The sequence below is a fragment of the Vicugna pacos genome, chromosome 7, assembly GCF_048564905.1.
Source record: "Vicugna pacos chromosome 7, VicPac4, whole genome shotgun sequence".
Classification (NCBI taxonomy): Eukaryota; Metazoa; Chordata; class Mammalia; order Artiodactyla; family Camelidae; genus Vicugna; species Vicugna pacos.
In genome coordinates, this window is record NC_132993.1 from 63,901,569 (window position 1) to 63,915,463 (window position 13,895).

Genomic DNA, 13,895 nt, shown 5'->3' on the forward strand with positions numbered 1-13,895 from the left:
TGCAGAGCAGTCTGGTCCAAAGAATCAAACGCTTTAAAACACTCAACACTGTAATTACAGCATGTACAGCTTTCTCTGCAAGGATGTTCAATACAGGACTGTGCATAATCAAAAACAATCAGAAAGAACGAAAATGTTCAGTGATAGGGACTGAAGAAAGAGACTAGGTTTTGGCCATTAGAGGAAAAAATCTAAGATGTTTACAAATGATTTTTTCATATTAAATAATATGAGAAAATGTCCATGGCATATTCTTATGTGACAACTGCTTATAAAACCATGTTTTTTTGGAGAATTACATTATAAGTGGAAGAAGCAAGAAAAGAGAGGAGGAGGAGAAAGGTACTGGAAAAAAATACAACAAAAATGCCAACATTTGTTATCTGTGAGTTGCTTATACTTCCTAAATTTTCTAATTTTCTAAAAAAACTTTCTAAGTTGTCTAAAATTTCATTTCAATTTATTTCTGAATCTGATATTACAAAACGTCAATTTTAAAGATCCCTAAGAATCTATTAAGATGAACTTACCTGACTATTATAACAAAAAGTCATCATAAAATTAAAAAAAATCCCCAGGAAGCATTTAGATACAATCTTATTATACCCTTGGTTATACAGACAAAATCAACTTTGTAAAAATGTACTTTATAAATATACAAGAAAACCATGTTCAACAAAATTAAATGTTCAGTACAATGATTTATTGCAACATATACCTTATAGTATATTACTGTACCAGAAGAAAATCACTATAAATCCTTATTAATTTAATACTAATACTGAAAAACTACAAAATATGTTCACAGAAAAACCAATAACCTTGAATTTGAGGAACTGCAAATCTTCTCTCCTCCACCCACCTACTCTCCCATTATTTTCTACCCTGTAATAGTAAAACTTTACATCTAGCCACCTAGTATTATTCTGATGCTAAAATTTGACAATAAACAATTCACACACACACACACACAAACACACACATACCGTTTCATCATTTTTACCAACCAAGACGAGAACAAATAAAGTTTTGCAATATATCACCAGTCACGCTAACTTTTGTTTCATTTCAATTTTAGAAGAAAAGAATACACAAAACTCAGAGTAGATTCATTCCAAAAGTACTGAACAGTCTACGAACCTTGAAATAAGAAATAAACATTTCCTGCTCTCTATTATTTAGCTGGGGTAGGGAAAGATAATCATATTTCAGCAAAAACCCATATCTCAACCTCAGGCATCTTTCTGTCCCAAGGGAAGTATTTCCATTCCACTCTTAATGGAACAAATTTCTAATCAGAATACATATTGAAAAATAATTGAGGCAAGGCAATGTCCACACATCATGTTGCCATCAGCCCTCCTGGTGCTGGGAATTAACTCAGCAGACTCTGGTGTGACAGAGAGCCAGGACAGTGGGAGTATGTCAGATGACAGGAGAGGAGCCAGCAAGGATGACACAACGTTCTGCTCCTCTTTGGGTGCTTAAGACAGTGTTGGAGGGAAGCTTCTACCTGGAAAATGCCAACCTTAAAACCTTTAAGGAAAGGATGACTTATAATGGGTCCAGGCCAGGACCTCAACATTTAAATTGGCATCAGCGTCTACTTTTTTTTTTTCTTTGTTTTTTCCTTTTTATATTAGTGTCTACATTTATAAAGTTATGGAGAATTTTTGAAGTAACAGTCATTTTGGAAAGGTTAACACTGTCTTTAGATTTTTAAATTATTAAAATCTTTGGGTAACATTCACTATGGGATATACCATGTGATGCTTTGAAATAGTCCAAAGGCTTGAATTCATGTTCTTCAGCTTTGACAACATACTGATAATTGTTGAAGCTGGGTGATGGGTCATGGGGGCTCATTATAGTAACCTTCTATTTTTGAATCTGTTTGACATTTTCATGATAAAAAATAGAAAAAATAGACTTCTTACTATTCATTATATGTTCAAAATTTTACTGACTTTTCCTTTGGTATGAGATCTGATTTATGCTTAGGATTATTTAAGAATTTAACAAGCAGCGTAAATTAAAAAGAAAAACCTACCAAATATGTTGATCATTAAAAAAAAATTCCTTCACTCCTGAAAAAAATGTTACCAGGATCTCTAATGCTAGAAGAAGTGCACCTAAACCAATGCAGTGCCACCATCTGCCTGGCATTCTCACAGTGTGACAAAATAGACTGGTAATGAACTGCTTTCCTACCGAAATCTGCCAGCTTTAACTCCCCCGTGTCACTGATCAGAAGGTTCTGTGGTTTCAGGTCTCTGTGCAAAATATAACGCTGGTGGATGTAAGACAGCCCTCGCAGCAACTGAAATAAAAACAACTGAAAAAATAGGGAGACAAAAGTTAAAATCTGAACACAGATAAATGCCAGTTTCTATATACAGTCGGCCAAGTACTTGTATTTAGTGAAAATGGATACCCATCACTGTATTTCCTACCAAACTGTTTAAACAGAATGTGCGTAAAGGTATGGTAATCCCTAATTTATTAAGAAGTAAGTCTGAACATGTCTAACAACCTGTTTTGTCAACCCAGAGTGGTACCTCCTCAGCCAGAAAGATCTATAATCCAATCTGAGCTTTATAAATTAAGAAAAATGTAAAGAATCAACTTTTTTCATAATATTCGATTTCCTCAGATCTAAATTGACACTTGAAACAGAGTAAAATATCTGTCCATGACATTATAAAAAGAAACAGAAATTTTACTAAGTTTATGTAAATGTGCACATATTTAATTCCATAGAAATGACATAAACTTGGTACCCAAGGACTCATCCATTAAAATGCTTTAAGGAACAGAAAGATAAGATGATTTCAAATAATTAACACAAAAACAGTCACATGGTCCAATTATTACTACATGGTAATTATATTGCTTTTGCACATATGGCCACAGAGATTAGGCTGTAGCCTAAAGACAGACATGTACCTTCACTAATTACAGAACAGACCCATCCTAAAGGGAAAGGAAACACAGAAAACAGAGAAATCAAGAATTCAAGAGCAATGCTTTTGTAAGAAATAATTTTAAGAAGCGACTGATGGCCTTCTGTTTAGTTTCAGAGATCATGTCAACCGTTTCCACCTTGATAACAAAAAATGTGATTCACTAGGATTTCCAATATTATGTTTCTAAAAAAGGGAGTATCTTTAAACAACCTACTTGCCAAAATATCCTAATTGACATAGTTTTTAAAAAACCAATCTCCTAAAACAAAAATAAAAACAAGTGGTTTCAAGTGCCGTCAATATTGTAGTCTATGTAATCAGCTGGTAACAAAACACAGATTCAGAAAAATTTTAAATGAATTAGCTGCCAAAGATTAGTGTTATAAGGATTCCAGAATATTCAAATGGAAAAGACTGGCAACTTCTTGAGGGCCCTGGAAGCTAGTATTTCTGGAATATTTTCTGACTAACTAGGGGCTCTGAAAGCCAAGTAAATTTTTTACAGGGTGGATACCTTGAAATAACAGTAGATGAATTCATTTCACAGTCTTTGTATATGATAATACGCCATGGAGCAGTGAAGGCCTAGGATCATTATTTCCAGAATCCAAGTATCAGAAAGTAAAAGCCTGTTCTGTGTTAGCCTAGATTAAATTACTGGCTCAAGAACCTCAGGAAGCAAACGTCTCCTGGACACCTCGTTTCAATTCTTCCTGTGCAGCAGATGGAAGACTTAACACCACCACCAGCCTCATTCCTCACTTCTTATGCCCCCTGCATCCCAAACCTGAAAGCTTATCATTTCTAAGAAAATCCATATCCCTTCCATTTGGAAGGACAAAAGGAAGAGTAGATAAAGCCAGCCTGTGTTTCCAAAAGCTTTAAAAAAAAAAAAACAAAAACCAACACAAAGGCAGATCACATAACAAACTGAATTTCAAAAATAAGCTGATTTTGAAAACAAAGTTCACATTCTGCAAGGTCCTACCTGATCTCTGGGGCTGAGCCAAGACTAATCCGAATGTGATCATCTGTTTAACCACAGCAACACAATTGAGTTGAACAAACGAATGACATGAAGTACCAGCTACCATCTTCTGCTTCACAGAAAATGAGCTTATTTATTCTCCGTAACAACTTTAATACAGAAGGTTCGACTATTATCTCTGTATTAGTCACACGGCAACCAAATGGCAGAGCCAGGACTAAACCTAAGCAGTTTGACTGGAAAATCCATGCCCTTAACCCCTACGCTACAGCAGTCGTGGCTACGAAACAACACAAGCAGGCAGTGTTGACATAGAAGCTGCTCCCTCCAACTGCCAGGACAAGGTCTGGGCATATAAGAGCATGGCCTGAAGCTGCTGAGCTGAGCCCTGGTCCCAGCGGGGTGCTTGGTCACAATCACTCTGCATTCCCTGACTCTGCGCAGTCTCACTCACCCCACACTCAGGGCACACTGCTCCTCAACCTTCTTCCTTGCTTCTTGCCTCTTCTCTGATGGAAAAGCTGTCTCTCATCATTGCCTGCTAATCTCCAGTATGTATTATTTAGGTCTCTCCTGAAACATCACTCCTCCCTGGAGCCTTCCCTGACCCCAGGCCTTCACTCTGCCGACACATCTGTGTGAGGTGCTCCTCCTCTGTGCTCCTGGGGCAGCTCCTACATCTGTCATCACAGCACAGTATTACCCTACCTCCCATAGACTGCGTGCCTTAACCATCCTCCTAACCTGGGTACACAGCTGACACTCATACACCAATAATGTGATTACTGCACAGAATTTAGAGACATCTGGATGAAGTAGATACAAAAATAACAGACTCTTGGAACGGGATTCTCCAGAAGCTATGGGTAGGGGTGGATAGTCAAACAGTCCCAAAGGGCTCTTCTTTTAATATCTTAACTAATTAGTGAAAATATATAATCCTCATGCTAATCCAGAAACTATTCAAAAAGGGTATCTTATTCAAGAAGATTAAGAAAATCAGTGTTAGGAAAGGATGCAACCACATACTACAATTAGAATTGTACACATGACAAACAATAAAGCCCCAAACATTAAGCTATAGCCCCAAACCAATTTTTAGATCTCTGAGTAATGCACAAAGTTAAGTCGGAACAAATCCCCATAGAACACATTCATCAGGATTTATTAAATGCCAACCATGTGTCAGGTGCTGTTATGTAAGAGGAATGCAAAGATGAACAGGGTATAAGATGCAGTCCCTGGACCCAAGGAACTCACAGCCTACATAAACTGGTAACTAGCACTTAAAGAGATCTGCACTGTAACAGCAATGCGAACTGAGCATACTGAAGGCACAGAGGAGGGAGGAGACTTGTCACTCTGAAAACAGAATTCACTGCACATAAAATTTTAATAGGAAAACAAGCTGAGCCTTCACTAGGGGCACAAGTTGAAATGACATATTATATGACAAACCCCTTGCTATTCTGAGCAGGAAAAAAAATTGAAGAGATCAAGCAAGCAGATCACTAGATAAACTGAAATGAAGAAAATCTTAAACAAGTAAGTGAAAAGAAGATGGTACCTGGAACTGTAAAACTACCAACGCACCATCCAACAGTAATGGTGGCAAGAGGACAAATGTATATGTCACTGAAACCATCAGTAAACGTGGCATTTTAGAAATAACATTTTAATGTGTTGAACAGAACATGCACTGCTAGCTAGCGGTGAGAAGCCTATCAGGAAGCAGCAGCCATTGTGAGGTAAACAGGATTTCCCACGGAATTTTCTTTGGGAATGTCTTGAGAACACAAGTCTTGGGGATCTCTTCCTTTAGACAAACAGGCAAGTACCTAACTTTCCCATGTAAATTTTTGAGCAAGCCACTTCACTGGATTGTTGTATAAAGCACAACACAACAAACTATACCTGGTCTTTGTGAAAACCAGAGGCCACTGTGAAAACAAGAAGGATCATACACAAAGAAAGAGTAAAAAATCGGCTTTGCTACTTGCTGACAGAACTCGGTCAACACAAATGCAATCTTAGGTATGGGAAAGAAAAGAAGGGAGACTTCTACCATTTGAAAGCTTATGCTAATTTAAAAGCTGCTCCAAGTACTTCTACACATATTTTATAATCCTGTATTTTTCCTTTTCTTTTAAGCAAATGAGAAAACGAAAGCTCCAAAAGCACAAGAAACTTACTCAAGGTCACCCAACCATCACACAGCACTTGTGAACTTCCCACTACCCCTCATCATTCTAAAGGAGGTCGATGCTTACTAAACATGGATGAGTATAGTTATCCACCTAATATAATCAAAGTGCTTTTTATTAAATGAACCCAAGTTTGTACAAGTCTCAGCATATTACGTAATGAGCATAGGATTCTTGAATTTCTATTTTTGCTATTTAAAATCCTCTTAGAGATAAGTAACTTGGCAGAAGACGGATTTATGTACTGAAGCTGATAAAATTAACATATTTTAGTCTCTATCTTCTTATTTTTCTATCACAGTAACCATAAGGTCTTCCTAAGAATCCTCTGTCACCTCAGGCTATTCTCTTCAACTTTATAAAAGAAGGTATCTTCAAATCCTTCAGTATGATCACTGAAGAGTTATATTCTAGCTTGAATATGTTCCCTTTTTGCAATAAAAACCCCAATGGGAAACTGCCTTAAATAGCAATGATAAGATGAACAGGGACACTTTTGCCTGCAGCACATCTATCTATAGCCCTGCTGTCTTGCCATCGCAGCAGCAAGCAGCACATATTCTCAGTGCCACGACATATACTTCTTGGGAATATCCTTTAAGATTTCTTCTATGTCCTTCTGAAAGTCTTTAGAAATTAAGTACGTAAAAAAAAAATCAAGAGAAGGATTTTTAGCAAAACATTTCAAGCAAGTTGGTAAAAAGCAAATATCATTGGACTCAATATGTTATATATATTACTCAAAAGAGTTACTGGCACTTGCAGTGAGCAACACATTTTATAACCCCCACCCACCTCGAAGTCTAAAGCTGTGTAATCAGATGCTCTTTGTCTCAATGTTTACAATCATTAGGCTCCAGGAACAGCCTGAAATGCATGCATTATTTAATATATGTGGTTCCACTTAATATGAGACTAAGCACAGTGAATATCCTGCAGGTTTTCCAGGCACAGGTCAACTACCTTCAAGGAATGTCCAGGGTCTCTTAGGGCTTATCAGAGTGACTAACAATGGACTCTATGCCTTACGGTACAGCACCAATTCTTACAAAGACAAGCTAGCCAAGCTAGTTTTCTGTCATCTGGGGACCAGGGGTAGCATCTCTGTATCCTAGGTTTCTCATCTTGAAAATTACTGATTGTCTCAGATGCTCTTAATAGTCATTCATCCTGTAAAATTGCATCATTTTACAATTTTATGAATGACAGAAATAAAAGGGACTCTACAAATCAATAATTCGTACTAACCGCCATCTATTAAGTACTTACTATGATAGATACTGTGCTAAGTGTTTTATATCTATAAGATAAGTTAATCCCCCCAACACCTCTGCTAAGCAGATATTATTATCCTTATTTCACAAAGAAAGACATAAGGGCTCAGGGAAATTGAATTGAAGAAAAGACACACAGCCAAGTAAGAGGCAGTAGTGCTATTTCCCACTTTTGTCTTGCTCTGACACCTGCAATTAAAAATACTGCTACCAGAAAGTATACACTCTTTGATGAAGGTACCTATACATTCTGTGAATCCAAGGCTAGAAAATGTGACATTGGCAAATAAACCAAAGTTGTCCATGGGTAATAAATACTTCAAATAATATGCTCCGTGATGTACAAACATCAAATTACCCATGCATTAAAATTTTTAAAAATGAAAAATAATCAGAAACTTTGAGTCCCCAAAATATCTAATGAATGTGAAAATATAATGTGCATCAGATAGTGATTTTATTGCAACATTAGATCTTTCATCTGTAAAAGCCAAAGAATGATTCATTCCACTTAGTTGAGTTTCAAGTTTGCAAATATCAAATCCTAATTTGTAATATAATGTATATAACACATGACCAAGTAGTTCTTATTTTACAAAGCATCATTGCAATTGCATGTATAGAATTTTTTAAAAGAATACTTAGAAGGCTATACAGAGCTATAAGGGAAACAGAAATAAAACTCCAGATAATAAAACATTATGGTATAATTTCTCTGTTGCTTTGGACATACTTGACAGTACTAAATGTGCTACTGAGAAGGGTTAAGACACAATTATTTATGCCAGGGCATCAGGTCATAGATGTGTCCTTTTTGCCAGGTACTACGGATAGTTCCAGCTCTTGGAAAATCTGAGTAGTAGGGCGACTTTGGCCACGTTTTGACCTTTTTGAGTTCTTCCATGAATCTTTCTGCTTCTTTGTTCTACTCCCTCAAAGTCCTAAGATATGTAGCATGCTCCATTGTTTCTAGATAATGTAACAACAATTTGATTTGCATTCTCTAAGATATTTGAACGTTAATATCTTATTCCTAATGATGATAACTTTCTGGAGAGGAATAACTCCAAAAATAAGAATTTCAGGTACTTGAGTGAGGATTGTGGGGCATTCCCCAAGATGAGGTTCTTGGAGGAAAGAGCTTGCACAGTTTCTGTGATGCTTAAGTATGCCAGGAATGTTGGCCTCCTCTCCTTCTGCCTCAATATGATGTTGGACATCAAGCAAGGTGTTGTTCCAGGCACCGAGATGCCCAGACTGAGCGAGGTGACCGCAGCTATAGGAACGAGAACTGGGATGCTTAGAAGAACTCAAATGGGGACTGTAAGACAAATGGTTGTTTTTCCATGTTCCTTGAAAGGACCTCATTAGCTTCTTTAGTACATTAATATATTATCATAATATATAATAACATGTATTATAATTTATTAATATTAGTATACTAAGTAGGTTTCAAAGTTATTAGGGTTTGCATGTATGATGAAGAAAGTGGTGGGGGTGGTGAGAACAATAATCTCTTCTTTAATAAAACCGGTCAGCAGACTAAAATTAGTATTAGAAATACTCCCTAGTTGAATAGAAACAAGATGAAAACTTAAAGCTATTGGCTTTAATAGTTATTCAACGTAATTTTCCAAGAGAAAAACTGAAACAGTTGTTTCCAGGAATTCAAAGAATATAATATTAAGACCTGTGGTCACTTGTTTGTCACTTTAGTTCAGAATTATACAACTGACCTTACTGATATGCACTTTTTGGAACCAAAAAGAAATAGCATGAATTACAAATTTTTACTGAGCTTAATTTGCAAATGTATGCTACTCTCCCCCAAATACAAGGCCATTCTTTTTACACACAATGAAAAGGAATACATACAGTTTTAAATGGTTTTACTGCCAAAGTAACATCTTAGACACTATCAACATGAACTGTCTTAATATCAACTGATAAGGCTAATGTAACTTTTTTATGAAATGAGAGAGAGATGCAGACTGAAAATCTGACAAAGCTGATGAATCTTGAGTCTGAGAGTCATGGAGAAAGCTCACATCTGCAAGTTATACAGCAGAGAAAAATACATTTCAAATGGAATGCAGAAAGACTCTTGAGTTTGGATACACATGATCAACAAATCTCTCTCTGCATCCTCATAAGAGAGAACCCAAGAAATAGGAATTTATCTATTAATGAGAAAATATCTACAAAATGTACTGGCTAGTCACATGAAGGCTGAACCTGCCCGAGACAATCAGAAAACTCCCTGGTAGTGTGCACACTTTACTACTCAGCTCATTTTCCTCCAAGGACCTCATGTCTGTCTTAAAAAACATGCAGAGGGATCGAGTGCAGGACCAGTCTTAAACAGGAGAGAAGCAAGGTGAATGGCTTGAAGTTTGAAATCCAGGAGGGCTTCTTCCCTGTTCCCACTGGATACCCTCACCAAGCTGGGTAATTCTACTTATAATTAAAATACCACATGGTATACTTCTAATGACTATCTGTATTTCATCAGTCTTTGGGGTTATTCCTCTTCAATCTGGGTTTTAAAGCACCTCTAGGAATAAGAAAACGAATATATGTATGCATATGTATGACTGAAACATTATGCTGTACACCAGAAATTGACACAGTGTAACTAAGTAAGCCTCAATTAAAAAAAAAAAAAAGCACCTCTAGGAAAGAGTCGGCTGTTTAATTAACTGTCTTGATTCCTTTGTCTCATTCAGATTGTTACAAGCAGATCAGCAGATGATGCCAGGGATACAAAAGACATGTTCTAAACAACTGAATGCAGGCCCCACATCTTAACCAGAAATTCACTACTTAGATTGTCTCAAAGTGTCCAACACAATAGGAAGTGACACATGGATTTCACTTTCTTTTATTGTTAATCTTTCACTTTCTAGATATGGAATATTACTTTGTTACAACAAAAAGAGGATGAAAAGATTCAAAAGAAAGCTGGACTGGACAGGTGCTGAGACTAGATGTAAAATTTTTTAAACACTTTTAAATGGCTTAATGAAACAATCATAGTTCCCAAAATTCAGAATAAGGAAAGGCTCTATAATATTCACAGAAATGCAGAGCAGGATATTATCACCAGCTAAATGAGAGCTCAAATGCAGAGTATGGAGAAAATCAGGTGTTATCTGATTTCCTATCTCAACATTAGAAAGTCTCATTTAGGAATCAATTCCCGGTGCCATCTGTGTAAGACAATCTTAATTTGGCATAACATTACTCTGACTGTTACACACCTGCTTGTTCTCTGGACTATGAAAGAAAAATAGTTTTTCAACCATAATAGCCTTCATATCTTTTTAATTAATATAGATACTGAAATAGAAAAATAAAACTCAGCTTTATGTCAGTATCAGATACTTCAGAGAATATAAGCAGAGAATTCAGAATTACTTTGGTTATTTTGTGTTATGGTTCTGTTTAAAAAAAAGGGAAATGTGAAAACCAAGAAAAGTCATTAAGATAACATGGAAATGAAGGTACATTACATAAAAACACAAGAAGATCCAATGTCATCATGGTAATAAGATTTAGGCATCTACATTTCTGAATATGAGCTGGAGACAGCATTAATCTTTCTTTTTTAAATGAAACTGAATTTTCTGTCTCTCAAGCTTATCAATTTTTAAAGAACCCAAGAAAAACTGAATGGAAGAGGAAATTTAGACTGTTATGGTCATTTAAAAACTTTTTGACCAATCTGTAAATCACTGAGAATTATAAAATGAAGAACTTCAATACAAGTTCTGCATTCAATTCAACTATGGTAGCCAAAACCCAATAAAATTCTAGTGAATGGTTTTTGTAAAGGGGGAAAAAATTAACTACTCTTTCCAAAAAATTCTAACCAGTTTCCTACATACCAATTATCATGTTCTAGCAATTGCTTGTTATACCTTTAATCATCATAAATATTTATAACAAGGCCAATGTCCTCAGGCTTTCAATTCAGATTTTAAATTGTCCTCTAAGTAATTAACTGCTAAAATTACCCATTTGTCTAAAACTGATATTATACTATGAAACAAACCATTAGTTAATAGTGAATATTTATTTGAGAATGCCATATTGAGAATAGACACATTTTGTAGGCAATTAAAGTAGCAAAGTGATTGCAGAAATTTAGTTAACATTGACAATTTTTCTTATGAATTCATTCCAGTGCTTACAAGGAATATACAACAAGAAAGATAAAACTGTAACAGATATTTTTCTGGGATTTACTACAAAATCACCATAGACTAGTGTATGCTTTATTATTAAATCAAGAGTTGGGTACTCTTTGTCATTCTTTTCTCCCCCTCACTCTTCAGTGATACATCACCTCTGTAATGCCTCCAAGTCTAGAGAACAACCTCCTCAGTTCTTCCATGCATGGCATCGCACCTTTTTAAATAAAAATATATGAAATCTAAACAAAGATATGTACATTTTTAAAACCCAAGATAAATGTCTAAAATGTTTCTATACATTGTCAAGCTGCATAGTGATGAAACTAAAAGTCAAAACTGCCAAATTTAGAAGCAAAAGGATTTGATCCCTGTGTTTTCCCTTCTGTTCACCATAATAAATATTTAGCATTTATTACTTTCTAATTATTTAATGATCTATGAACTATTTATCCAACTACAGGGCTTCAGAGTTATTACAAGAACATGCTCTTTTAAAGACAATGTCTTATCTCACCTGGTTTTCACATCTTACATTTCTAGGGAACCATTTCAAGGTCTTATTTTAGCTCAACTGTTTTCTTTTTTTTTTAATTAGCATCTAGCACGGCATTATGAACAGCTGTTAACTTAGTAAATATTATTCTTATGTTCTTCATTTTGCATTCATAGATTAAAGCGACAATAAATATCACCACATGAAAAAAATATGTTAATCCATCACACAGAAATACCCATGGGACTATCTGTCACTATATCATAGTCAGACTTCTTTGAGAATAATTTCACCTGTGGTGCAGATCCTAAATGTAACCCTGGAGGAGTGCATTATCTCTAAGCAGACAAACTATGAAGAAAAGCCAGTGCATAATTAGGTGAGTGGCCTCCCATGGAAACCAACATGGTAATAAGGGCTGTCTGCTTTCAGGCACTGCAATTCAAATGCCAAAACACAGGCATTAACAAGATGCATCCTATTTTTTAACTTCCCAGACCCTCAGAGAAGGTATAACTATTATCTTTAATATAAAAATGATGATAAACCTATGTGACTGAGTGCATATAAAGTCACAAACAATAAGCTAATTACAGTAATTTAATGTATGAATCATGCAGTGTAGGGAAAAGAACACTGGACAAAGAACCAATATGCTCTTTGACAAGTTCTCAATCTCAGTGATCCTGATCTTTATTTTATATAAAATGTGGCAGCTGAAATGGATGACTATTTTAGGATACTGATCCTGGAATGAGCTTGGCTACAGAAGAATCACTTAAAGAGGTGTTTTTCTTTTTTAACTATATCAACATTAAATGTTTAAACTATTATTATCATATAAATGTTATTTACAGTTGAGCCATTAAGTTTAGTGTGAGGACTTTTTTCCCTGCACAATGTGTTTTTCCTGGTGTTAGCATGATCGAGTTTTTTTTTTTTGGGGTTGTTTGTTTCCTTTGTTTAGTTTTCTTTGGTTTCCCACTGATTCAACACCACACTCCTCTTTCATCTTGTAAATCTGTTCAAACACATTAGGTATTCTATCTAACAACTTTATCTTTTAAGAAATCTCTCATGGAGCCTTCTGACCTTCTCCAATCAGACAGATGGGTTACTCTTCTAGCCTGATGCACTGCTGTTATTCTGGGATTCTTTATACCACTGTCTTAAGGATCTCCATCTTTCTCTTGTGGTGGCCTCCATTACCCGGTTTCTTTTTCTTTTCTGCCTTGGTTTATTCTCTGAGTTCTAGTGGAGTACATCTTCAAGTAGCTTCCTGAGAAATGATGCAAGGTAGGCAAAAAGTTCAACTTCCTGAGCATCTGAAAATAATTATTCTACGTTCACACTTCGTTGAGAGTTTATATATAATACCAGGTTGAAAATAACTTTACATCAGAATTTCCCAGTCATTGCTCCTCTTCCATCTCCCCTCCAGTGATGCTGCTGAAGTCTAACACCACTGTAATTCTTGAGCCTTTGTAGTAACCTGTTTCCCTTTTGTAGGAATTTTTTACTTTGAAACCAGCATTCTGAAATTTTGCAATGATAAATGTTATTGCTAGTCTATTTTCATTAATTGTTCTGGGCACTTAATGGATCCTCTTAATCTTGAAGTTCACATCTTTCACATGTGGATGAAGTATAGGTTAATGATGATTACTTCAATGATTCCCTCCTCTCTATTTTCTCCGATTACTCAGATGCTGGATGCCCTGGGATGGACTTCTAATTTTTGATACTTTCTTTCTCAGTTGTCAGGTTTTTATTT

At 35.7% G+C, this 13,895-nt stretch overlaps 1 protein-coding gene and 1 long non-coding RNA gene across 17 annotated transcripts in view; one reads left to right on the forward strand and one right to left on the reverse strand.

Moving 5' to 3' along the window:
* Positions 1–13,895, reverse strand: part of CDK14 (cyclin dependent kinase 14) — a 566,062-nt gene that overhangs the window by 226,563 nt on the left and 325,604 nt on the right. For all 13 annotated transcript variants that reach the window (XR_012074504.1, XR_012074505.1, XM_072965036.1 and 10 more), the window contains one exon: positions 2,212–2,335. Coding sequence is in view for 11 of the 13 variants with exons in the window: in XM_072965036.1 (XP_072821137.1) it covers positions 2,212–2,335 (124 nt within the window). In the remaining 2 variants the exon portion in view is untranslated. The remainder of the gene's footprint in view (positions 1–2,211; positions 2,336–13,895) is intronic.
* LOC140697434 (uncharacterized) overlaps positions 5,744–13,895 on the forward strand; it is a 42,791-nt gene continuing 34,639 nt past the window's right edge. For 3 of the 4 annotated variants that reach the window (XR_012074518.1, XR_012074516.1, XR_012074519.1), the window contains exons 1-3: positions 5,792–5,988; positions 6,106–6,212; positions 12,298–12,500. This is a non-coding gene — a long non-coding RNA (uncharacterized lncRNA). The other variant, XR_012074517.1, reaches the window with a different exon arrangement.